General features: G+C 42.8%; 2 protein-coding genes across 2 annotated transcripts; both read right to left on the bottom strand.

Moving 5' to 3' along the window:
• Nucleotides 1-3,651: 3,651 nt before the first annotated feature.
• On the bottom strand, nucleotides 3,652-8,492 carry LOC311120587 (zinc finger MYM-type protein 1-like). The gene is made up of 3 exons (XM_084195174.1): nucleotides 7,706-8,492; nucleotides 5,527-7,177; nucleotides 3,652-4,970 (listed from the first exon to the last, which is right to left on the bottom strand). The coding sequence occupies exons 1-3, from the start codon at nucleotides 8,277-8,279 to the stop codon at nucleotides 4,349-4,351; spliced, it is 2,847 nt and encodes a 948-aa protein (XP_084051300.1). The 5' UTR covers nucleotides 8,280-8,492; the 3' UTR covers nucleotides 3,652-4,348.
• A 6,098-nt stretch (nucleotides 8,493-14,590) lies between these two features.
• LOC311120487 (uncharacterized protein) lies at nucleotides 14,591-24,576 on the bottom strand. The gene is made up of 2 exons (XM_084195074.1): nucleotides 23,982-24,576; nucleotides 14,591-15,539 (listed from the first exon to the last, which is right to left on the bottom strand). The coding sequence occupies exons 1-2, from the start codon at nucleotides 24,325-24,327 to the stop codon at nucleotides 14,764-14,766; spliced, it is 1,122 nt and encodes a 373-aa protein (XP_084051200.1). The 5' UTR covers nucleotides 24,328-24,576; the 3' UTR covers nucleotides 14,591-14,763.
• Between the last annotated feature and the right edge of the window lie 1,778 nt (nucleotides 24,577-26,354).

Raw genomic sequence — 26,354 nt, 5'->3', positions numbered from 1 at the left:
AAATAACAGGGTGGACAGTGACATGACAGGGTGGACCCTGGGCATGACAGGGTGGACACGTTGTGAAATGTCATTGAATGGCCTCATAAATGCAAAGAACAATGCAAGAAAATGATGTAAAAAATGCCTTTTCCCATGTAGGGGGAAATTACAAGTTGAACAGACTGTTTTTGATGCAGCCATTGAATAAAGATGCCCAAAATGAGACATTAATGTAGCCTTCTAGCGTTAAACTCTGTACATCATTCTGCACAGTGAAAGTCAAACATTTAACTGTAGAACAAGAAGAAAAATGTTTTTTAAGTGGAGAACAGTTGATTTGAAAAAACTGAATATTACAGAAAGATCACTTGGACGCATCTCCAAACAGTCTCTCCCTTTCTGCAGAGACATGGCTCAGTTCTGCAGTTGCTGTTCCACATACTTCCATGCAGACACTTCAATCTGTACAGAGCGCAACCTGGAAGGCCCTGGCTCATGCTGATTTTCAGGAGTTTCAGCAGGGGAGTTGGGTGGTGTCTCTGACTGTAGCAAAGCACTGGCCCTGTTTCTGGCTCTGGCTTGACTTTTTGCCTCTCTCCATTTCTTTATTTTTGCCCTCTTCTCTCTCTCACTGAGCTCATTGACACCCTTCTTCTTTCCAGTCTCTCTGTCTTTTTTCCATTTGACCCTTTCTTTCTCAAGGTACTTTCTTCTTCTGTCTGGGTCAGCATCACGACGTTCCCGATATCTCCTTGCTATCTCAGCTCCTTTTGATCTCATTCCTTGAAAAAGACGATTCAAAATGTTCCCTTACACACTTTAATTGGCAGTCCCGGTAAACTAGGCTTGCATTATCAAACTAGGTTTGCTGATACCGATATCGCCAAAAAAATTGTCCATATTGTCCATGCTTACTATGTATAGCATGTACTGTTATAAAATGTGTGTAATAGCTGTTGTAATATGTGTAACATTATCAGTATGTGGCCTAAACTATGCACATGTCCTTCCTGTCATGAACCATGTCCACCCTGTCATGGAAGGCTTGCTGATAGGGTGGACAATGACAGGGTGGACATTTTTGGCTAATGTTAGCATTTAATGAGAACATGGTGGACCTTCACTTAGCAACATACTACAGTTAGCAAGCTGACTGTGTACTGTTTTACAAATATATTTCAAAGTTCTGATAGGTTTTTCTATCAATTGATATTTCACTATGACAGAGTGGACATGTTAAGCTTGACAACATCCAACTACACACATAATATGATGAAAATTATTAAACATAAGTGTAAATACTTACTCTGCAACTAGACACTGCTTCAGCCTTCATTGAAGAAAGACAAAATGCTCGTAGTGATGTCACTGAAAACATCAGTGGGTTTCTTAAAGGGGCAGTTACCCCATAATGACAGGGTGGACAGCAATTTCAGGGACACATGCAAAATGTTCAATATGATTATGAAAATACAATATACATGATCAAAATTACTTGTTTTATCAAATAACTTATTGTGGACAGTAAAAGAATGTAAATTTTTTTTGGATTTAGTATCATTTAACCACTTATTACACACACTGTAGTTAGCAGAGCAGTGTGTGGGACATGCCAAAATCACGTACATCCAATGAAAAAAAATTAATAAAATAAAGGAAACACGTTTTTAGAGACTTATCATTCTACTGATATGTGTGCAAATGTTTGGCCACTTATAATAAGACCTCAGACTTTCATTATTCTGCTACATTTTCATGATGACTGAGTGAGTCTGATGAGGACACCAAAGGCACCTCATAGTGATATTGACTCATTTAACACATCTGAACGGAAGGCTACAGTTCCCTTGATGTGCCATAGTCCTATTTAACGTCCTCATCTTGTGACTGTCGAATTTGTATAACACCTGACAATCATCACACTGCTATCATCCTCTTTTATCCCTTCACCCAGCCTGGTCTCATAGACTAAACGTAACATAGTAAATGTAAATCCGGGACATCAAATTAGTATGATATGCTATGTTTGGTCTGGTTACTTAAGGCACAAACAAAAGTAGAATGATTGGTCGTATAACATGAATGTCTAGCAAACCAAAGGTTGCGAGTTCGAATCTCATCATGGACAACTTTAGCATTTTAGCTAATTAGAAGCTTTTCAACTACTTACTATTTTTTAGCTACTTTGCAACTACTTAGCAAGTTAGCTAACCCTTCCCCTCACCCTAACCCTTTAACCTATCTCCTAAACTTATTATTACAAATGCCATATGGCTTCAGCTTATAGTAGGAGTTAACGTGCCACAAAAAAATCGGACCTGGGTTCCTGTAAAGACGTAGTTGAATGTGATTCCTGCGTCTCCGTTGCACTAAACGTCTGACTGTATTTTGGATCACTGCATATCCCACTTTTATGCATTTAAGATGTATTAGATTGTATCCATGATGCTTCACGTTGTCCCAGTTGATCAAGAAGGAATAACGCTATGTCAAGGAGGTCCGATATTTCTCCGCAATGTATGTCAACTATTGACAACACCATCCATATTGCTCAATTACATGAATATCTCTCAATGCCTCAAACCGATGAGAAAATAAAAGTTGATCAACTCAAACAAACCGGCCATAATGTCAACCTGTGCTTGAGAGGAAGCCAAGCTTGCCAGTAGCTAATGCTAACGTTTCAGCATAATGAAGGCTCTTTCTCATAATAAAGTGCAACTGGATTATTTCGCAATAACGACATCTTTCTAATTATAACACGATCTTTCTCATAATAACGAGAACTTTTTCCTAGTAATGTTATAATTCATTTACTGAATTATTTCAGAATAATGTGATCTTATCTCATAATAATTATATAAAAAAATATCAGTGGCAGCAATACGCCACCGTAAAACATCGTACCGGTTTGGTGGAATGACCCACATATTTCGTTATTTTGAAATGATTATTAAGTTGTTTGGGTCATTCCTAAGATGCGTCATTCAAAACGTGTGGTTCTCATGGGATGTTGAGTATTGAACAAAGCGCTACAGAAAGAGATGTCTGTCATTACGTGCAAGTTAAACAACTACAGCCTCCTTGGATTTTCCATTTCCTCATCTCCTCTCGACTGCCTCAGGCTTGGCTGATCTGGCATTGCATTTCCTCTCTGCATTTTTTATATTCCAGGCCTTTTCTCTAATCTGGCCTTTCTTCCTCTCCCTGTAGAGACGCTGTTTTTCATAGTTAACGTTTTGTTGGCGGCCCCCAGTCTTTAACAACTCCTACAGTACAGACCAACATAACAACTCCTACAGTACAGACCAACATAACAACTCCTACAGTACAGACCAACATAACAACTCCTACAGTACAGACCAACATAACAACTCCTACAGTACAGACCAACATAACAACTCCTACAGTACAGACCAACATAACAACTCCTACAGTACAGACCAACATAACAACTCCTACAGTACAGACCAACATAACAACTCCTACAGTACAGACCAACATAACAACTCCTACAGTACAGACCAACATAACAACTCCTACAGTACAGACCAGTGGCGGCTCCTGAAAAAATTCTCAGGGGGGGCAATTTTTCTGATGATTTAGGTGACCTACACACATTTTTAAAAAGATATGTCCAGCAACAACATGAAGACAGGGGCAGCATATAAGTCAATACCAGAAGCATTTATTGACTGATCTCAAAAGTGTTGGCTTACAAAATCAAAATAAGTTATCACAGTAAAAATAATCAAGGGTGTTCTTTCACATTCCTCAACACTGCATAAACAATATGCATTTCCATAAACAAATGAAATATCAGCTGAAAATACAGCATCTTGGTATTTGTTCAGATTGCAGGATCAACAAGAGCTTTTACCAAATTTTTTGCCTCATGGTTGAATTGGAAATATGTGCACCTGAGCATAATTCACAACAAGCAAGCAGGAGCTTTTGATAGAGGCTACTGAAAACATTGATGCAAGTTATTGGTAATAAGACATTTTTATAGACTTCCATATTCTGCCCTCTTGTATAGATTTGTGAAAATGAACAGTGATAGACATTTTGCCTGAAAACAGAATTTGAAAGTAATTTCTAGAAAAGGTAAACACAGCTATCTGTATGGCTTTGTAAAAATGAACAACCATATTCTGGCCAATTGTATAGATTTGTAAATATGAACAACCATATTCTGGCCAATTGTATAGATTTGTAAATATGAACATGAACAGATTTTTTTGTTTGTTTTACTTTTTTTTAAAATGAAAAATAACTATTTTAAACAACATCAACTGTGAACTGATTTGGGCGTGTGTGTGTTAAAGAGACAGGGAGGGAGGGACAAAGAGAGAGAGAGGCTACATTACTTGTACTGAAACTGTTCTCTTCTCTGTTTCAATACAGCAAAGCGTTCAATGACTTTCTCATTGAAATCAGGCATGCTGAGGACTAGTTCCCTCTCCATGGAAAGCATGGCCAGTGCATTCAGACGTTCCTGGCCCATTGAATTTCGCAGGAATGTCTTAACTCGTGTCAAAGTTGAGAAACATCTCTCAGCTTCAGCTGTTGTCATGGGAGTAGTTATGAGGATGTTCAACAGAGTCACAGTCTCAGAGAACGTCTCCTGGAGGTTGTAGCTCATGAGAACCTGGTACAGTGCCAGTGCACCACAGCCTCCCTTGTATTCAGGATTCTCATAGATCAGAGATAGTTCTGTCTTGAGCTTTGCCTTGCTCAGCATGGGGTATGCATTCACAGTGGCATTCAGAGCCTCATCAGGAAATGAATGGCAGTACCTTTCAAACATGTCTGCTTGCAGTAAGGTAGCACTCACAAGGTGGCCAGAGAAAGAGAACCTTTCTTTGGTGTGATCCAGGATGGTGTTGCAGACCTCTTCAGACAGCCTCTGCTTCTCCTCTTCTCTCAAAGCTGTTCTGGGTCTTTTGGCTCCTGTTGCTTCTTGCAGCTGCTGTTGAGAGGAGTCCCTGAAGGCAAACAGACCAATGTGTTTGTTGGCTTTGTACAGTATTGTTGTCTATGTGATGCACAGGTATATGCAATGTATCCATGATGTATAGTACAAATACTTCAGTCCACTTAAAATGGGCAGGGATGCATAAAGTCTTTAGTGTTTAAGTTAGCCTTTGTGTCTCACATAGCCTGGATGTTCAGCACAGTATACAGTGGTGCTCATAAGCTTATGATCCCATGCTAAAGTTGACTAAAAAGAGGAATAAAAAAGAAAAGAAAATTGGTGTCCATAAAGGTTGGATTTTCCAACTTTTTTAATTAAGTCATTAAGATAAATTTCCAAAAGAAGATTTTTTTATTCCTCTTTTTAGTCAACTTTAGAATGTGTTCATACACTTATGAGCACCACTGCACAGTACACATAGTATATAACATAAAATAGATTACACCACTGGCCATAAGGCCATAAGAATAATGTAATTTCAAACACAAATGCAGTCTCCTTTCATGCATACATTTTCAAATAAAGCTCTGCTTTGAGAAAGATCGAATGATATTGTTTAATCTTACCTTATGGCCTGCACACTGCTTGTGAAGCTGTCGAGGGCACTTTTGATAAAGACAGCATCGATGTCCTTCTTCTGTAGCTTCTGGTACAGAATGTCGACGTGGGGCATGATTTTGTGAAAAAGCCGCAGGAAAAAAATAAAATCTTCATCATGCAGCATCCTCACGTAGCCAGATGCCTCTCTCACTGTGGCCTTGTCAAATGAACCCAATGAACCCGTCCGGATGGCTTCAAAACATTCTATGAGGTCGTCTCGATTCTCGTAGACAGTGTTCACGACTCTGCTGTTGAAGTTCCACCGTGTGGATGAAGGTCTGGGCAGTCTTCGTGCAACAGTCTGGTCAAGAATGCTGGTGCGTTTGGGTGACCGGGAAAAAAAAGTTGTAATCCCGCTCAGATCGGAAAAGAAAATGTTCACTTTTTTGATGCGAGAAGTAGCTTGCTGCATGATCAAATTCAGCTGATGCGCATAGCAATGCACGTAATGGGCATTCTTGAAATGCTCACGCACCTTTTTCTGCACACCAGCCTTCTCTCCCCTCATCACACTGGCTCCATCGTAAGCTTGCGCAATGAGTTTGACTTTCTCGTCATCGGCAAAAAGACCGTTCAGTCTCTCCAAAAGTACACTGGCGATTGAGACTGAGGTTGATTCCGAGATGGGAAGGAACTCAAAAAAGCGCTCCTGCACTTTGTGCTTGCTATCTATGTACCTCAGCACAAGCACCAACTGTGTCTGTGTAGAAACATCCGTGGTCTCGTCAGCTTGGATAGCTACGAAGTTCGCAGACTTCACCTCCTCCACAATATGTTCCCTCGTGACCGCTAGCATACACTCCAGTACCTCGTTTTGAATGGTCTTTGATGTGCCCTTGAAAACTTTAGCATTTTTAAGATGGTCATCAAACACCTCATCTAATTGTGCCACAAAGTTGACAAGTCCAAGAAAAATACCAGGGTTGGTGGAGCCCTCAGTTTCATCTTTGCCTCGCAAAGCTAACTCAAACACTCCGCAAAACTTCACAGACTGGATTAGCCGGCTGAGGATATGGCGGTTCTTGCTAACCTCATCGTTGTGGCGGCGGACAGCTAGCCTGTATCCCTCATCCAGTTGAGTGGCAATATTCACTCTCCCCAAAGCAGAAATTCTCAAACAGCTATCCATGTGGGTCTTTGACAGCTCATGTTTCTTAATCTTTTCTGAAAGATGGTGCATGTCGGTTACACCAGTCGCTGTCCAAGCGGTGCTGTCTGAAGTGCCGCCTTCAGGGTGAATGAGTAAGCAGGGGTAGCAGAAAACTGCATTAGCTACATCGCAGCCTGCTAGCCAGGTTTTTCGTTCATACCAATTTTTGGAAAATCCTCGGGTGTAGGACTTCCCCCCTTTAGTAGAAACCTGTTGAATTATTAAATTTGGTCTGGGAGGTCCTAATTGTTTCGTTGCCAATTTATCTTCATTTGTTCGCCGACAAAAAGGAACTTCTTTCAAAGACACAATCGAGTTGCACTGAAGCCTAGCCATGTTGATAGTAGTAGTGAATTGATTGAGGCTGCTACCCTCTCTTTTCTTAGTTACGTTCATGGTTACGTTACGTATGACGAAAGCGCGTAAGTGCAAGCCCTCAGACACCCTTGGAGATTCTGTTGAAAGCTCTGAAATTTGAAAAAAAAAGATTTTACATGGGAGTCTATGACAGACTTCTGGGCGATTTTCAACCTGACTGAAATCGCCCCAAAAGGGGGGGGAGCCATTTGAAGCACGACTTTAGCCTGATTGGACATTTAGTGGCAGTGTGGCACTGTGGCAGATAGATTACAACACTGATAACTACTGTTGCCGTGATATAATTGATTAGAAAAAAAATCCCTTCCTTTTCCCGTTTGGCAGTGCGTCGCCCATATCGCCCTATTGAACACACCGCCCCTGGTACAGACCAACATAACAACTCCTACAGTACAGACCAACATAACAACTCCTACAGTACAGACCAACATAACAACTCCTACAGTACAGACCAACATAACAACTCCTACAGTACAGACCAACATAACACCTCCTACAGTACAGACCAACATAACAACTCCTACAGTACAGACCAACATAACAACTCGCCCCTTTAAAAACACACATTAGTTCAACTACTGCATAGTTTGTGCCCCTGTTTTTAAGACAATACTCACCGGTGTTAATCTGATCTCCAGTCTCCTCCTCTTCATCCTCCTCCTCCCCTTTCACTGTGACAGTCATCTTCTCTTCATTCCCCTCCTCTTTCACTCTCAAAACTTCTTCCTCCTCCTCCTCTTTCACTTGAAAAAGGTCCTCGTCTTCCTTCACTAAAATATCCTCTTTCACCCTGAAAGCTTCTTCCTCTCCTTTCCCTGTGACAGTCATGTCCTCCTCTTTCACTCCAAAAACGGCATCCTCTTCTTTCACTGTAACATCCATCACCCCATTTACTCCAAAACCTTCTTCCTCTTCTTTCACTGTAACATCCATCACCCCATTTACTCCAAAACCTTCTTCCTCTCCTTTCACTGTAACATCTTCTTCTTTCAATGTGATAGCTTTCTCCTCCTCTTCTTCTTTCATTCCGAAATCTTCTTTATCTTCTTCTTTGACTGTGACAGTCATCTCCTCCTCTTTCACTGTGATATCCTCCTCTTCCTCTTTCACGACAATGTTCAGTCCCAGAGCTTCTTTCTCCGTCCAGCGGACCTCTTCTTTAGTAGGGGGCGAGTAGCTTATTGAGCTCATGGTTGTGGATGTTAGCTAGCTACCTAGCTTGCTTGTTAATTAGCGATAGCCTAGCACTCGGCTAGACGCTATCTTAACCAGCTAGCTTGACTAACAACATATATAAGAAATGGAGTAAATACACAGTGCGTCTAAAACACTGAGGTTAATATTCACAAAATGGTTCCAAGATCCCCGATGTTTTGGTTTTATGTTTTCTAGCAAGATACCGAGGCAGCTAATGAGTCATGTTGTTGTTGAAAAAGCTTCCCGTCCCGTCCACGAGATTACACGTAGCTAAACAAGAAACATCACTTGAAAGAGTCACATCGTCATCTGCTGACTGGAGTGGGTAACGCAGTTTGGGAAAATATTCATAACATTCTGGCAAACAATGTCATAAGAAATTATGTATATGAATCCTGGATTGCAGATGCTATGTATTGGCCATTGAGAGGCTTTCAAGCCACCGGTCGGCCATATTGGCACTCGCCAGTAGGAGCAGTCCTCCATAGCATAGTAATGAATGAAATTACATGTATTCAAGTATTTTTTGATGTAGTGGGGACAGTTACATTAGAACTCTCAAAACAAATACTTTAAGGCATTTTTTTAAATAATGGTTTTCATTTTTTATTTGTATGATTAGCTCACAGAATATAATTTAAAAGTATGCATTAAGGTGTCTGTAATTGAATAAATGTGTCAAAAACGAATGTAGACATGAATAAATGGTAGGTAGGTAGGTATCGTGGGTTGTTGTAGGTAGTTATTGTATGTAATTATTGTAGGTTAGTTTTGTATTCGGCGGTGCCGGGTGTAGCACGAAGCTAGCTAGCTAGCTAACTCACCACCTGGACTAGCTGGCGAGTAGCTATTAGCAACGGTATAGTTGTTTCACGCCTGAGAGTGCCTGTAATTACGCCAGCTGGCTGCCTACAATAATTACATACAATAATTGCCTACCATTCAGCTGTTTTCTAACCTCGTTGTCTGAACCGCTAACGTTAGGTAGCAAGTGGCTACTGTGCTTGAAATATTAGCTAGCTTGTTGCTACCTGGTTGGCTACTAGTAAACAATAGCTGGAACGACCGAGCGAACAGACGCGAACTGGCTGAGTCAATTCAGTGGCTAGCTTTGCACTTGGCTAGCTAACAGTAGCTGCTAGGGGTAAGTCATAACCTACACTTGTGTTTAGTTTTTTACATATTGATAGCCCGAGTCGCTCAAGGAATTCGGGACATGGGTGACTAGTTAACGTTAGTTTGGCTCTCTCTGTGTGTTCGTGCCGTGAAAGGAGGGGTTCTTCTTTGTCTGAAAGCAATGGCTAGCTAGTTTTCTAACTAACTGGCTGAATAAATTGACGACGGACTCGCTCAAGCTGTCGGGACTAACCCACAACGTTAGACACGGACGATCTGCTTGCGTGTTGATACACTGGTGGCTGTTGTGGCTGAGTATTGGCGCGAAACCCTGCTGTTGGAGACCGGCATGCTAGCTGGCTGTGGCATCTTATGACGAGGTGCCCGGACGTTTTTCACGGAATAATACTGCACCTAGTAAGCTAGCTGAATAAACTGGTTAGTCTATTCCTAGAAAACATTGAACCGCTGTAGTTTAGAACAATTATAGTTTCTGAGGTGGAAGTTGGGAGAGTTATATTTGGGAGTTGTGGTGAGGGAGGCCCCGCTCTCTCCTTTCCCAGATGTTTAGTTCATTTTATTCCGATCTCCTCTGCATTATTGTAGCCATCTGCTGCAGCCTGTCAACTATGCCTCTGCCTATCCCTGTTCTCTCCTCTCCGCACAGGCTACACAAACGCCTCACACCGCGTGGCTGCTGCCTCTCTAACCTGGTGGTCCCTGCACGCACGACCCACGTGGAGTTCCAGGTCTCAGGCAGCCTCTGGAACTGCCGTTCTGCTGCCAACAAGGCAGACTTCATCCCAGCCTATGCTACCCTCCAGTCCCTCGACTTCTTGGCGCTGACGGAAACATGGATTACCACTGAAAACACTGCTACTCCTGCTGCTCTCTCCTCGTCTGACCATGTGTTCTCGCATACCCAGAGAGCATCTGGTCAGCGGGGTGGTGGCACAGGAATCCTCCAGTGGTTATCCCACTGGCTATAAGGTGAATGCACCTATTTGTAAGTCGCTCTGGATAAGAGCGTCTGCTAAATGACGTAAATGTAAATGCAATTCTATCGCTTCCAAAAAAAAAAATCACAACGGAGGAGGCGTGCCAAGATGGCTGCCCGGGGTCAGTAATCCAGGGTTATTCACATCATTGATCATAACAAGTCATTTCAAAATAACAAGATACACTATACAAAAGTACATGGACACCCCTTCAAATCAGTGGATTCGGCTATTTCAACCACACCCGTTTCTGACATTTGTAGAAAATCGAGCACACAGCCATGCAATCTGCATAGACATACATTGGCAGTAGAATGGCCTTACTGAAGAGCTCAGTGACTTTCAACGTGGCACTGTCATAGGATGCCACCTTTCCAATAAGTCAGTTCATTAAATTTCTGCCCTGCTAGAGCTGCCCCGGTCAACTGTAAGTGCTGTTATTGTGAAGTGGAAACGTCTAGGTGCTCAGCTGCGAAGTGGTAGGTCACACAAGCTCACAGAACGGGACCGCCGAGTGCTGAAGCGCGCAGTGCGTAAAAATAGTCTGTCCTCGGTTGCAACACTCAATACCGAGTTCCAAACCGGGAGCTTCATGAAACAGGTTTCCATGACCGAGCAGCCGTACACAAGCCTAAGATCACCATGCGCAATGCCAAGAGTGGTGTAAAGCTCACCAACATTGGACTCTGAAGCAGTGGAAACGAGTTCTCTGGAGTGATGAATCATGCTTCACCATCTGGCAGTTTGAAAGATGAATCTGGGTTTGGCGGATGCAAGGAGAAACTACCTGCCCGAATGCATAGTGGCAACTGTAAAGTTTGGTGGAGGAGGAATAATGGTCTGGGGCTGATTTTCATGGTCGGGCAAGGCCCTTAGTTCCAGTGAAGGGAAATCTTAACGCTACAGCATACAATGACATTCTAGACGATTCTGTGCTTCCAACTTTGTGGCAACAGTTTGGGGAAGGCCTTTTCCTGTTTCATGTCCATCACAATGTGGAAAAATGTGTCTCTAGTCCAAACCGTTCAATAGTTAGCCTATCCACATTACCAAACCGTTCAATAGTTAGCCTATCCACATGACCAAACTAGTAATTGATTCAATTAAATAATAATATGATATCGAATTCTACATCTGTCTTGATCAGTGCAGATTTTTAATAAGTGAGAATTTAAAACATACTATACCACTGCACATCAGAATTTAGGAAATCAGTCAAACAGACAGATATGACAATAAGCAGCTAGGTCTATACTGCTCCTACATGGTGTAACAATACATAATGTAGATGTATATAATGACCAGACTAGGTCTATACTGCTCCTACATGGTGTAACAATACATCATGTAGATGTATATAATGAACAGACTAGGTCTATACTGCTCCTACATGGTGTAACAATACATAATGTAGATGTATATAATGACCAGACTAGGTCTATACTGCTCCTATATGGTGTAACAATACATAATGTAGATGTATATAATGAACAGACTAGGTCTATACTGCTCCTACATGGTGTAACAATACATAGTGTAGATGAATATAATGAACTATTGGTTTTCCACATTAAATTTTTTTCAGACAAAATATTTTGCATTAATCAAATTCTTTTGACAAATCAGCAAAATGTCTTTCCACATTGAGAGCAGTGGTATGTCTTCTTCTCCTGTGTATGTATTCTTTCATGCTTATTCAGATACCTTAACCGGGTAAAACTATTTTCACACTGGGAGCAGTGGTAGGTCTTATCCCCTCCTGTGTGTGTCCTCTCATGTTGGTTCAGGTTTCCTAACTGGGTAAAACTATTTTCACACAAGGAGCACTGGTAGGGCTTTTCACGTGTGTGTATCCACTCATGCTTTTTCAGGCTCCCCCACCGGGGAAAACTCTTTTCACAATGGGAACAGTGGTAAGGCTTCTCTCCTGTGTGTGCCCTCTCATGAGTTCTCAGCTGCCCTAACTGGGTAAAACTCTTTCCACAGTGGGAACAGTGATAAGGCTTCTCTCCTGTGTGTGTCCTCTCATGCGTTCTTAGGTGCCCTAACTGGGTAAAACTCTTCCCACAGTGGGAACAGTGATAAAGCTTCTCGTGTGTTTGTTCTCCCATGCTCTTTCAGCGTCCATAACCGCTTAAAACTCTTTCCACAATGGGAGGTGTGGTGTCGTCTCGCTGGTTTGGACGTCTCTGAGTCTGGTTCCCCTGAAGGACTCTTCCCGCTGTCAGAGTGAGAGTCTGGTCTCTCTCTCTGCACCAAATACAAACAGTGTGTTTGGTTAAACAGACCTAAATGAAACCTCCACATAATTAAACTCTTCCTATGAGGTTTAATCCAGACTAGATCCCTCATAAAATGGTAAATTTGGATCTTGAATGCTGAATGGTTGATAGTTGTTAGTTAATCACGATAATCCACGGGTATTGCCTGTTGACAATTCCATTCACTGTCCCACAGCCCAGCCAGGCAATTCCTAAACTAATCTCCACTGGTAAATAATATTTAGACATTATTACCCCATGCTTCTAGTCCAACATTTGGTTTGAAACAAAGGGGCTTTGTATAAACTAGGGATGTGACAAATAGAAAAAATGTCTTAACATTTAAACGTTTTTATTTTTTGTTTTTACGCAACAGACCGAAGACTGAACACGCATTAGGGAATAGAAAGAGCAGGCGAGCGGCGCGACGGAGGAGGAGGAGGCAGGCAGAAAGAACCTTATGTCTTGGTCATCTGTATCTCACATATTCACCCAAGTAGCCTAAAGATCGCCTCTTCCTCCCTGTCCAAGCTTCAACTGCTCGGCCTCCGACCACAAGGCACCACAGAGGGTAGTGCGTACGGCCCAGTACATCACTGGGGCCAAGCTTCCTGCCATCCAGGACCTCTATTCCAGGCAGTGTCAGAGGAAGGCCCTAAAAATAGTAAAAGACTCCAGCCACCCTAGTCATAGACTGTTCTCTCTGCTACCGCACGGCAAGCGGTATCGGAGTGCCAAGTCTAGGTCCAAAAGGCTTCTTAACAGCTTCTACCCACAAGCCATAAGACTCCTGAACAGCTAATCATGGCTACCCAGACCTGTCGCAAGCAGATGCTAAGCGACAGGACTGTTTCTCTAGCACAGACTGAAATATGTTCTGGGATTTATCCGATGGTATTGAGACGTTTATCACATCAGTCACCGACTTCATTAATAAGTGCATCGATGACGTTGTCCATACAGTGGTCGCAGGGCCAGACTGATTACCAGGACGCGTACCTTCCGGAGACACTTGAAACCCTACCTCTTTAAGGAATACCTGGAATAGTATAATAGTAATCCTTCTACCCCCCCTTTACTACCACTGTCTTTTGTCTAAACTAACACCTGACTTATTTCACCTGCTAGCACTGACTTGTTTAAAGAAATGTACTTATTGTGATCGAGATGTAGTTGTCCCTGATTGCACTGACTTTGCTCACAGCTGCTTGTTTGAAGAAGTGTACTTACTGTGATCAAGATGTGGTTGTCCCACTGGCTATCCTAAGTTGAATGCACCAATATGTAAGTCGCTCTGGATAAGAGCGTCTGCTCAATGACTTAAATGTAAATGTAAAATATATTGCAACGCTGTAGATTTTCTGGGGGGCTGTGCAACAGAAGGCTATATCTGTCCGCTAATCCAGGACTAGTAAAGGCCCAGTACTTTTATTAATATATATTTTTTAATTCAGATTTGTCAGGGGGTGCTGCAGCACCCCTACTTCCACGGCTATGGGCATGGACTCTACAAGGTGTCAAAAGCATTCCACAGGGATGCTGGCCCATGTTGACTCCAATACCACCCACAGTTGCGTCACGTTGGCTGGATGTCCTTTGGGTGGTGGACTATTCTTGATACACACCGGAAACTGTTGAGCGTCAATAATCCAGCAGTGTTGCAGTTCTTGACACAAACCAGTGCGCCTGGCACGTACTACCATACCCTGTTCAAAGGCACTTACAGTATCTGGCCACAACTGTATATCATTCATTTGAAAATGGATGTAGCAATAGCAGATTGCCCCTTTAAAGACAAAATCTATTCCCTTAAAGTCACACTCTGTAAGATACAAATGTCAGCGTGAGCCACCAACACAAATATAAACAATGGGGAGTGCTCGAGGAACGACACGCAGATAAACACACACAGAAAGAAAACACAGAGTTTGAAAATGATAATTTAATCACAGAGTATCTACATTCAAACTGACAAACTATACTTTCAAACTGACATCCTCCATATTCAGTTCAGGTGTTTAAATAAAAAACACATACAAATGTCTTTTGGAATGCGCTTTATACAATTTGATTTAATGTGCCGTTAAACGAAAGCACAATTTCTCAGTCAAAAATATGAGACAAGTGTGGGAGCAGTATGTGTGTTCTCTCATGAACTTTAAGTCCATTTGACGTGTTATATTCCTTTCCACACTGGGAGCAGTGGTAAGGCCTCTTTCCTGTGTGTGTTATCTCATGGTCTTTCTGGTGCCCTAACTGGGTAAATATCTTTCCACACTGGGAGCATTCATAACGTTTCTCTTTGGTGTGGATTCTTTCATGCTCCTTCAGTTGCTGAAACCAGGTAAATTTCATTCCACAGTGGGCGCAGTGAAAAGGCTTCTCCCGTGTATGTCTTTTCTCATGCATTTTCACGTACTCTAAATTCGTGAAACTCTTTTCACAATGTGAACAGTGGAAAGGCTTTTCTAGAGAATGTGTTTGCTCATGCTTTTTAAGGGACCCTGATATGGTAAAACTCTTTCCACACTGGGAGCAGTGGTAAGGCTTCTCTCCTGTGTGTGTCCTCTCATGTGATTTCAGATTCCCTAACTGAGAAAATCTCGTTTTACACTGGGAGCATTGATAGGGCTTCTCTCCTGTGTGTGTCCGCTCATGTAATTTCAATTGCCCTGATACAGAAAATCTTTTTCCACACTGGGAGCACTGGTAGGGCTTCTCTCCTGTGTGTATTCTCTCATGCTTTTTCAATTGCCCTGATACAGAAAATCTCTTTCCACACTGGGAGCAGGGGTGTCGTCTTGCTGGTTTGGAAGTCTCTGGGTCTGGTTCCCCTGAAGGACTCTTCCCTCTATCAGAGTGAGAGTCTAGTCTCTCTCCTGCCAAAGACAGACAGTATTTAGTAAACAGAGAGACCTGGGCCCATATTCACAAAGCGTTTCAGAGTAGGGATGTTGATCTAGGATCAGGTCCATACAATCTAATTCATTATTATATAAAAGTCAATACTGATGCTAGTACAGCACTCTTACTCTGAGACGCTGTGTGGATTCGAGCCCTGAATGAAACCTCCACATGATCAAACTGCCTTCTTTAATAGGTTTAATACAGACTAGATCCCTCAATAACCGGAGGTCATTTAAAAATTAAAAAACATTTAATCCACAATGATCAAATGAACAAAAATGATCATGCATGGTCTTGATTCTGTCCTCTTAATCATTTGAAAAGAAACGGAAAATGTCAACCAAAATGTCATGAAATCAGACATGAGTTGGTTGTAATTATAGGATATATGATGCGGTAGCAGAGATTTCAATCAGATCAGTCCGTCTTACCTTACAGCTAAAATATTAAGGACCTAATAACACCATTCAGATTTTAAAAACAAATGACACAGAGCTTCAATACTATTTGTAAGATTTCGAATAATATCAAAATCAACCCTTTTGTCTTGATCAATGACCAAGATATGCGTGTCTCACGGTAGGGTGGGGTATGCAGAAAGGGTCAACTCCTGAATGTTTTGGCATGTCAAACATCCTTCCTTCCGATGAAGTTTCTATGTGAGAATTGCCAGTTTTTCTGTAAACACCATGTTCTGCAGATTGTACTTTTAAGACGGTCCCTTAGCCAAAAGTGCAAACATTCCCCCATTGAAACCAATAGTCACTTTTTGAAAACGGAACGGAATGGCCAAAATGTAGAGTGTAGCTTAATCGCTACCTTAATCTGATTCTAGACATATCACTCTCATCATCCTTTGACCTTCATTGAGGTATTGACGAGCGAACTCCCAAATATCAAACAAATATCTGATGCAGGGGTCTCCAACAGCTCATAGCTCGCCAAACAATTCCGAATGTAAATGCAATTTTTCATGTGTTCCATCGCAAACTGTCATAAACAAATCTCACAAGTATCCGACACCGCAAGCTCCCAGCTACCATCTAATCAACGCAACATTGACATTTTCCACCCCTGGTTAGCCACTATAGGCTTAAAAAGCCAAACTTAACACAATATCTGCCAATTAATATCCAGCAATATTGCCCCAGTCTGTCTGTGTGATGAGGGCGTTTCTCTATCACTCCGTGTGTAGCAAGTTGACGTGACAACTGTAAGCCTACGTGCACTTAACGTTTAATTGAGAAGGTTGAAATACTTTCCCCAAAACCTTCTCAATGAAATGTTAAGTGCAAGTAGGCTTACCTGGCAGAAGCATATCATGAGTAACTATTATTTGGTATTTGCAAACTCTGCCATGAAATGAGAAACAGCAGTACAGAACCATCGCTAGACCAGCACATTAGATGGCACATTCCTCACTCGTTAGACGGGCAATTAAATTAAATAACGGGCCAGATGCACAATTAAATTAATTAAAGGGCCAGATGCACAATTAAATTAATTAAAGGGCCAGATGCACAATTAAATTAATTAAAGGGCCAGATGCACAATTAAAGGGGAATTACACTCAAAAAGAAATCTGTAAGAAAACATTATTTGGGAAAATATAAAACAACATTTGGGGAAAAAATCCCAGATTTTATAGGCCCCCCCTTGGAGTTGTTTATTAGTCATTATTTTACAAGGTACACTACCGTTCAAAAGTTTGGGGTCACTTAGAAATGTCCTTACTTTCGAAAGAAAAGCAATTTTTTTGTCCATGAAAATAACATCAAATTGATGTCATTGTAGACATTGTTAATGTTGTAAATGGCTATTGTAGCTGGAAACGGCTGATTTTTTAATGGAATATCTACATAGGTGTACAGAGGCCCATTATCAGCAACCATCAGTCCTGTGTTCCAATGGCACGTTGTGTTTGCTAATCCAAGTTTATCATTTTAAAAGGCTAATTAATCATTAGAAAATCATTTTGCAATTATGTTAGCACAGCTGAAAACTGTTGTGCTGATTAAAGAAGCAATAAAACTGGCCTTCTTGAGACTAGTTGAGTATCTGGAGCATCAGCAATTGTGGGTTCGATTACAGGCTCAAAATGGCCAGAAACAAATAACTTTCTTCTGAAACTCGTCAGTCTATTCTTTTTCTGAGAAATGAAGGCTATATTCCATGGGAGAAATCTCGTACAACGCTGTGTACTACTCCCATCACAGAAAAGCGCAAACTGGCTCTAACCAGAATAGAAAGAGGAGTGGGAGGCCCCGGTGCACAACTGAGCAAGAGGACAAATACATTAGAGTGTCTAGTTTGAGAAACCTCACAGGTCCTCAACTGGCAGCTTCATTAAATAGTACCCGCAAAACACCAGTCTCAAAGTCAACAGTGAATAGGCGACTCTGGGATGCTGACCTTCTAGGCAGAGTTGCAAAGAAAAAGCCATATCTCAGACTGGCCAATAAAAATAAAAGATTAAGATGGGCAGTCTGAGATATGGCTTTTTCTACGTGCCATTGGAACACAGGACTGATGGTTGCTGATAATGGGCCTCTGTACAACTATGTAGATATTCCATTTAAAAAATCAGCCGTTTCCAGCTACAATAGCCATTTACAACATGATTGTCTACACTGTATTTCTGATCAATTTGATATTATTTTAATGGACAAAAAAAATGCTTTTCTTTCTAAAACAAGGACATTTCTAAGTGACCCAAACTTTTCAACGGTAGTGTATATTGACAGAAAACATACTGCACTACTTTCTCTTGTACACTAAGGACCACGGGAAGAGTTGACAACATAGTGCACTACTTTCTCTTGTACACTAAGGACCACGGGAAGAGTTGACAACATAGTGCACTACTTTCTCTTGTACACTAAGGACCACGGTTAGAGTTGACAACATAGTGCACTACTTTCTCTTGTACACTAAGGACCACGGGAAGAGTTGACAACATGGTGCACTACTTTCTCTTGTACACTAAGGACCAGGGGAAGAGTTGACAACATAGTGCACTACTTTCTCTTGTACACTAAGGACCTGGGGAATAGTTGCAGGGGAGAGGAGCAGTGGCATTTATTACATTTACATTTTAGTCATTTAGCAGACGCTCTTATCCAGAGCGGCTTACAGTTAGTTTATTTTTCATACTGGCCCCCCTTGGGAATCGAACCCACAACCCTGGCGTTGCAAACGCCATGCTCTACCAACTGAGCTACATCCCTGCCGGCCAATCCCTTCCCTACATGTATGCCAAGGGAAGCCAGGCTTTCCCAAAAAACATACAATCATTTATCTTTCGTCCCTCTGTGTTTCCTTCACTTCGCAAGAGGCTGAATGTATCTCACCGGAGAAAGCATCCGAGCAAGCAAAACAGCGCCCCTCTATCTCTGTATGTGTAGGCCATCTATCTGATGCTGTCGGGTCCGAAAGAGTATGACATTGTTGCCGCCCATAGCATTGAATGCAAGTTAAACCAGCGAGCATTTGTCCTCTCTTGATTAAAAAAAAGTATAAAATAATAGCCAATCAGCGTTGAGCTAAACTGAGTGAGCTCAACTGTGAATGGTCCTGGCGCACCAATAAAAAGTGTCAAGGAAGCCAGTTTGAATTTGTCTTCACTCCAATCAAATCGCATCAAGAGAAATACGTCATTGACAGACAGATGTTCTGTTCTTGTTGCATCTCGTTGTGTTGTTGTCCTCCGGTGGTTAGCTAGCTAGCTAAAATTGGCCCTTTCCTAAATTAGCCATCGATGGAGATAGGGATTTGTGGTTTTACTTAATTCTCCGTACTGGCCAATGATTATAACGTCGAATCTGATCCAACAATTAATTTATACATTGTGCCCCTGGCCTGAGAGGATGAAAGTTCAATATGTAGCTAGATGTAGAAGGCTAATGTTAACTGGCTAATGTTGCCCATGAAAGGAAGTTAGTTTCTGAGGTGGAAGTTGGGAGAGTTATATATATATATATATATATATATATTTTTTTTTTGGTGAGGGAGGCCTGCTCTCTCCTTTCCCTGATGTTCAGTTCATTTCATCCCGATCTCCTCTGCATTATTGTAGCCATCTGTTGCAGCCTGTCAACTATGCCTCTGCCTATCCCTGTTCTCTCCTCTCCGCACAGGCTACACAAACGCCTCACACCGCGTGGCTGCTGCCTCTCTAACCTGGTGGTCCCTGCATGCACCACACACCTGGAGTTCCAGGTCTCAGGCAGCCTCTGGAACTGCCGTTCTGCCGCCAACAAGGCTGACTTCATCCCAGCCTATGCTACCCTCCAGTCCCTCGACTTCCTGGCACTGACGGAAACATGGATTACCACTGAAAACACTGCTACTCCTACTGCTCTCTCCTCGTCTGACCATGTGTTCTCGCATACCCCGAGAGCATCTGGTCAGAGGGGTGGTGGCACAGGAATCCTCATCTCTCCCAAGTGGTCATTGTCAATTTTTCCCCTAACCCATCTGTCTATCTCCTCATTTGAATTCCACGCTGTCACAGTCACTAGCCCATTTAAGCTTAATATCCTTGTCATCTATCGCCCTCCAGGTTCCCTTGGAGAGTTCATCAATGAGCTTGACGCCTTGATAAGTTCCTTTCCTGAGGATGGCTCACCCTTCACAGTTTTGGGGGATTTCAACCTCCCCACGTCTACATTTGACTCATTTCTCTCTGCCTCCTTCTTTCCACTCCTCTCCTCTTTTGACCTCACCCTCTCACCATCCCCCCCCACTCACAAGGCAGGCAATACGCTTGACTTCATCTTTACTAGATGTTGCTCTTCTACTAATCTCACTGCAACTCCCCTCCATGTCTCCGACCACTACTTTGTATCCTTTTCTCTCTCGCTCTCCTCCAACACTACTCACTCTGCCCCTACACAGATGGTAACGCGCCGCCGCAACCTTCGCTCTCTCTCTCCCACTACTCTCTCCTCTTCCATCCTATCATCTCTTCCCTCTGCTCAATCCTTCTCCCTCCAATCTCCTGATTCTGTCTCCTCAACCCTCCTCTCCTCCCTTTCTGCATCCTTTGACTCCCTGTGTCCCCTATCCTCCCGGCCGGCTCGGTCCTCCCCTCCAGCTCTGTGGCTTGATGACTCATTGCGAGCTCACAGAACAGAGCTCCGGGCAGCTGAGCGGAAATGGAAGAAAACTAAACTCCCTGCCGACCTGGCATCTTTTCACTCCCTCCTCTCTACATTTTCTTCATCTGTTTCTGCTGGTAAAGCCACTTTCTACCACTCTAAATTCCAAGCATCTGCCTCTAACCCTAGGAAGCTCTTTGCCACATTCTCCTCACTGCTGAATCCTCCTCCCCCCCCCCCCCCTCCTCCCTCTCTGTGGATGACTTTGTCAACCACTTTGAAAAGAAGGTTGACGACATCCGATCCTCGTTTGTTAAGTCTAATGACACTGCTGGTCCTGCTCACACTGCCCTACCCTATGCTTTGACTTCTTTCTCCCCTCTCTCTCCAGATAAAATCTTGCGACTAGTGACTGCAGGCCGCCCAACAACCTGCCCGCTTGACCCCATCCCCTCCTCTCTTCTCCAGACCATCTCCGGTGACCTTCTCCCCTACCTCACCTCGCTGATCAACTCATCCTTGACCGCTGGCCATGTCCCTTCCGTCTTCAAGAGAGCGAGAGTTGCACCCCTTCTCAAAAAACCAACACTCGATCCCACTGATGTCAACAACTACAGACCAGTATCCCTTCTTTCTTTTCTTTCCAAAACTATTGAGCGTGCCGTCTTTAGCCAACTCTCTTGCTATCTCTCTCAGAATGACCTTCTTGATCCAAACCAGTCAGGTTTCAGGACTGGTCATTCAACTGAGACTGCTCTTCTCTGTGTCACGGAGGCTCTCCGCACTGCTAAAGCTAACTCTCTCTCCTCTGCTCTTGTCCTTCTAGACCTGTCTGCTGCCTTTGATACTGTGAACCATCAGATCCTCCTCACCACCCTCTCCGAGCTGGGCATCTCCGGCGCGGCTCACTCCTGGATTGCGTCCTACCTGACCGGTCGCTCCTACCAAGTGGCGTGGCGAGAAGCTGTCTCCGCACCACGTGCTCTCACCACTGGTGTCCCCCAGGGCTCAGTTCTAGGCCCTCTCCTATTCTCGCTATACACCAAGTCACTTGGCTCTGTCATATCCTCACATGGCCTCTCCTATCATTGCTACGCTGACGATACACAACTAATCTTCTCCTTTCCCCCTTCTGATAACCAGGTGGCGAATCGCATCTCTGCATGTCTGGCCGACATATCAGTATGGATGACGGATCACCACCTCAAGCTGAACCCTGGCAAGACGGAGCTGCTCTTCCTCCCGGGGAAGGACTGCCCGTTCCATGATCTCGCCATCACGGTTGACAACTCCGTTGTGTCCTCCTCCCAGAGTGCGAAGAGCCTTGGCGTGACCCTGGACAACACCCTGTCGTTCTCCGCCAACATCAAGGCGGTGACCCGATCCTGCAGGTTCATGCTCTACAACATTCGGAGAGTACGACCCTGCCTTACACAGGAAGCGGCACAGGTCCTAATCCAGGCACTTGTCATCTCCCGTCTGGATTACTGCAAGTCGCTGTTGGCTGGGCTCCCTGCCTGTGCCATTAAACCCCTACAACTCATCCAGAATGCCGCAGCCCGTCTGGTGTTCAACCTTCCCAAGTTCTCTCACGTCACCCCCCTCCTCCGCACACTCCACTGGCTTCCAGTTGAAGCTCGCATCCGTTACAAGACCATGGTGCTTGCCTATGGAGCAGTGAGGGGAACGGCACCTCCGTACCTTCAGGCTCTGATCAGTCCCTACACCCAGGCGAGGGCATTGCGTTCATCCACCTCTGGCCTGCTGGCTCCCCTTCCTCTGCGGAAGCATAGTTCCCGCTCAGCCCAGTCAAAGCTGTTCGCTGCTCTGGCACCCCAATGGTGGAACAAGCTCCCTCACGACGCCAGGACAGCGGAGTCACTCACCACCTTTCGGAGACATTTGAAACCCCACCTCTTTAAGGAACACCTGGGATAGGATAGAGTAACCCCCCCCCAAAAAAAAAAGAAAAAAAAAAGAAAGTATAATTGTAAAGTGGTTATCCCACTGGCTATAGGGTGAATGCACCAATTTGTAGTCGCTCTGGATAAGAGCGTCTGCTAAATGACGTAAATGTGCCCTTGAGCAAGGCACTTAACCCTAATTGCTCCTGTGAGTCGCTCTGGATAAGAGCGTCTGCTAAATGACTAAAATGTAAATGTAAAAGTTAGGCTAGCGAGCAAGCATTTTAGCCAGGTAGCCTAGGACAACAAACAAATAAAAACATTATTCTATTAAAGAGTGCTAGACCATTTAGTCTACATGAAAGAGAGGAGGATGGCATTGGCGTTTCTCTACAAGTAGGGTGAGTCAACATGTTTTTTCTACTTGCACGAACGCATGCACACAGAAATCAGAAACATGGACAGCCACATGATATTTAGCTTACGTTGATTGGACTAAATAGTTTTTGGTTTCTTTTAGTTGTCACTGTTTTAGACTAAACATAGGTGATTTGATGATGTTGAAATGTTGAAGTTGAAATGGTGCTGGAATAGTGGAGGCAGCTCCTGTTTTCTTTGCGACTTGCGGTAACTCTCTGTCGTTCTAAATCAATAGTTGTTTAGTGGTACAAAAATGTCGGAAACGTTAACTTGCTTGACCATGCTGTAGGTCATGTAACTGTTTGTTACATGCAATATGCTTTGTGGACTTCACCAGACAGAGGTTGCGCTCCGGTTTTGTGATGAAACAAAGGTGTGGTTGAATTTATTCTGCCACTGTCTTCTTATTGTCTCTGCCTTTAGGCCTATATATATATATATATCACGGTCCCGAGGCATATGAACTAACAGGTTATAGAGCAAACAACACAATTATCACAACACATAGGTTGTAATATGGCTTTCCTCCCCCCCTGGTTCCCCCAGTGATTTTACCCACGCACCGCTCCTGGAGATTAGAAGAGAATAAAGAATGTGCCTAATTGAAAGCTAGAAGAAGAAAAAGAGTAGCTACCGACATGTTTCATTTTTTAAAGTAGCTCTCATGCTTGAAAAGGTTGGAGACCCCTGATCTAACGTGGAAACAAATTTACGGCGGTAAATTATTCAAGTGTAGAACTGCAGTAGAATGCCATTTTAATAGCACACATTAGTTCAACAACTGCAGTGTGTATATTGTGTGGTCCTCTGTAGCTCAGCTGGTAGAGCACGGCGCTTGTAACGCCAAGGTAGTGGGTTCGATCCCCGGGACCACCCATACACTAAAATGTATGCACGCATGACTGTAAGGCGCTTTGGATAAAAGCGTCTGCTAAATGGCATATTATTATTATTATTATTATAGTGTGCCCCTGTTTAAGATTGACCTCACTGGTGTTAATCAGATCTCCAGTCTCCTCTTCTTCTTCTTCTTCTTCTTCCAATGTGCCAGTAATCTCCCTCTCCTCCATTTCAAAAAGTTCTTCCTCTTCTTTCAATGCACCAGTCATCTCCTCCTCTTTCACTACAAACACAGTACCCTCCTCTTTCACTCCGAAAGCTTCTTCCTCTACCGTAACATCCTGTTCTTCTTCTTTCACTGTGATAGCTTCCTCCACTTCCTCTTCTTTCACAGTAAATTCTTCTTCTTTCACGTAAATGTTCAGCACGGGAGTTTCTTTCTCCGTCCAACAGACCTCATTTTCTTTAGCAGGGGGAGAGTAACTTAGTGAGCTCATAGTAGGGGACGTGAGTTAGCTAGCTAGTTAGCATTAGCGACTAACCTAGTGCTGGGCTAACTGAACAAGCCAGACAGCTGACAACGTAAATATGAAATTAAATGGATTAACTAGTACATACATATACAGTGTGTTTAAAACACTGAGGTTAATATACACAAAAATGGTCCAAATAGCTTCAATGTTTTGTTTTTATGTTTGCTAGCAAGTTACCGAGAAGGTGGTTGTTGTTGTTGAAAAAGAAGAGTCCCGTCCACTAGATTTTACGTCACGCAAGAATCATCACCTGAAAGACTCACATCGCCATCTGCTGACTGGAGTGGGAAACGCAGTTTAACAAACAAAAACAATTCTCGCAAACAATGTCAAAACAAATAATTGTAGAAAATAACCAGATATGTTTTCTCTTACTTCTTACAGATAATAATTTCCTCTACGCAGATGTAGAAGCTGAATAGTATGGTGGCTAGTGGTGCGCGGGTCAGCTGATTGTTCACCCGCAATTGCAAATAACCCATCTGCAACCTCAACAGCCCGATTATATGTGATAAAGTGGACATCTGAGGCACGTCCACGACCCTAACTCGCTAATATAGAAAATATGCTGTAGACTACAGTCAGAGACTGCGGAATAATTTATTTATTTTTTACAGGGGGTGCAGGATATATTTTTACCTGCTTTAGATGTTTCTGCTTATAATTCTCGACATTTTGGTAGGGTATTTGTTAGTCATCTTGTCTATAATTAGATACATGCAGCTTCTCTTCTGTCATTATGTTGCCCTAGAAGGCTAAATAAATCCTTGCTCACCAGAATAATGTCACACATCGATAGAATGAATGCTTCAATCTAGTTTGAATCGTTAACGTTTTCTCTGTCATCTCTGCTTCTTTCGCGGAGCAAAGACGTTTAGGGACTTGGGAGAAAATGCAATAAAACATTTAAAAACGGGAAAGATTTTATCTGCATCATTTCCAAATGCCATCAGTTTGACCGGTTGTAAGGACATAGAAAGCTGTGAAAACGAGCCAACCTGTTTCTGCTAAGATTGCAGTTCGGCTAGGATGCATATTTTATGTGCTTGAAATACTAATCAGCTTTTATGATGCTGATAAAGATAGTACCTCTACAGGTGATATCTCATTGTGCATTCGCATTCTCTCAAGATGTTGAAAGAAATAAATCATATTTCTCCACTCCTGTTCCCGAGTAAGAATTTAGCCTACATTTGGTGTACATTTCTGCAGGAAGTAATATTAAGGCTATGTGAGAGGTTATAGACCTACAATCAGTGTCCAGATTTCAGTTAACATTTGTGGTATCTAAGGAATTCATGACTTTGTTAACTTTGCAAATGGTAGTGTGGTATCTAAGGAATTTATGACTTTGTTAGTGTTTGCAAATGGTAGCTTAGAAAATGTTGATTTGGCCCAGGGAGACATCTGGAGAGCAGTTCTATAGGAGTACCCTAAAACAGAGGAAGTCTGTTGTGTGGAGTGATGGGATTGGTCTGTAGGGGAAACCACCCCTATCTTGGTAAAGATTATAAATACTTGGTGAGGACAAAGGAGGTCAGAACAACATATTCGTTTGGGTCCACTGTTCTCCAGATGCATGCAGGTATCTGTAAATCGACGCTGAAATCCTTTGTTATGAATAAACCTTTATAATCAAAGTACAGTGTCAGCGGATCTCCTTGTCCTCCACAGCATGATCAGCAACATGTTTTCAGACAAAACACATTTGGGTCAATATCACCATAAGGTGCCTTTGAGACTTCCCCATTTCCCCCCCAAAAAGCTGAGATTTTCCATTGAACTTCATATTCATTGTATTAAGTATATGTTATGCTGTTAGAAATGCATATTGGTCAAGCTCCCACACTTTTTATAAATTAACTGCAAGCAGACAATTTACATGCAAACAGCAAAATATGTCCACCCTGTCATGGACAATTTCAAAGCAGAATAAATACATTGTAATTACATAGTGATTGTATAAAACGTACATTTTCAGAAAACTATTT

This window comes from Coregonus lavaretus (assembly GCF_964263955.1).
Source record: "Coregonus lavaretus genome assembly, contig: HAP1_SCAFFOLD_47, whole genome shotgun sequence".
NCBI classification, from domain to species: Eukaryota; Metazoa; Chordata; class Actinopteri; order Salmoniformes; family Salmonidae; genus Coregonus; species Coregonus lavaretus.
The sequence above is the reverse complement of the archived record's forward strand: the minus strand, read 5'-3'. Positions and strand labels throughout refer to the sequence as shown.

Bases quoted from the DNA above. Each gene is read 5' to 3' on its own strand.
- LOC311120587 (XM_084195174.1), bottom strand. From the start codon at position 8,279: ATGAGCTCAATAAGCTACTCGCCCCCTACTAAAGAAGAGGTCCGCTGG. The intron at 7,178-7,705 runs GTGAGTATTGTC...TTCAAATTTCAG, and splicing joins TGGAGATCAGATTAACACCG to AGCTTTCAACAGAATCTCCA. The intron at 4,971-5,526 runs GTAAGATTAAAC...GTTTGCCTTCAG, and splicing joins AGCAGTGTGCAGGCCATAAG to GGACTCCTCTCAACAGCAGC.
- LOC311120487 (XM_084195074.1), bottom strand. From the start codon at position 24,327: ATGAGCTCACTAAGTTACTCTCCCCCTGCTAAAGAAAATGAGGTCTGT. The intron at 15,540-23,981 runs GTGAGGTCAATC...TGTCTTTGGCAG, and splicing joins TGGAGATCTGATTAACACCA to GAGAGAGACTAGACTCTCAC.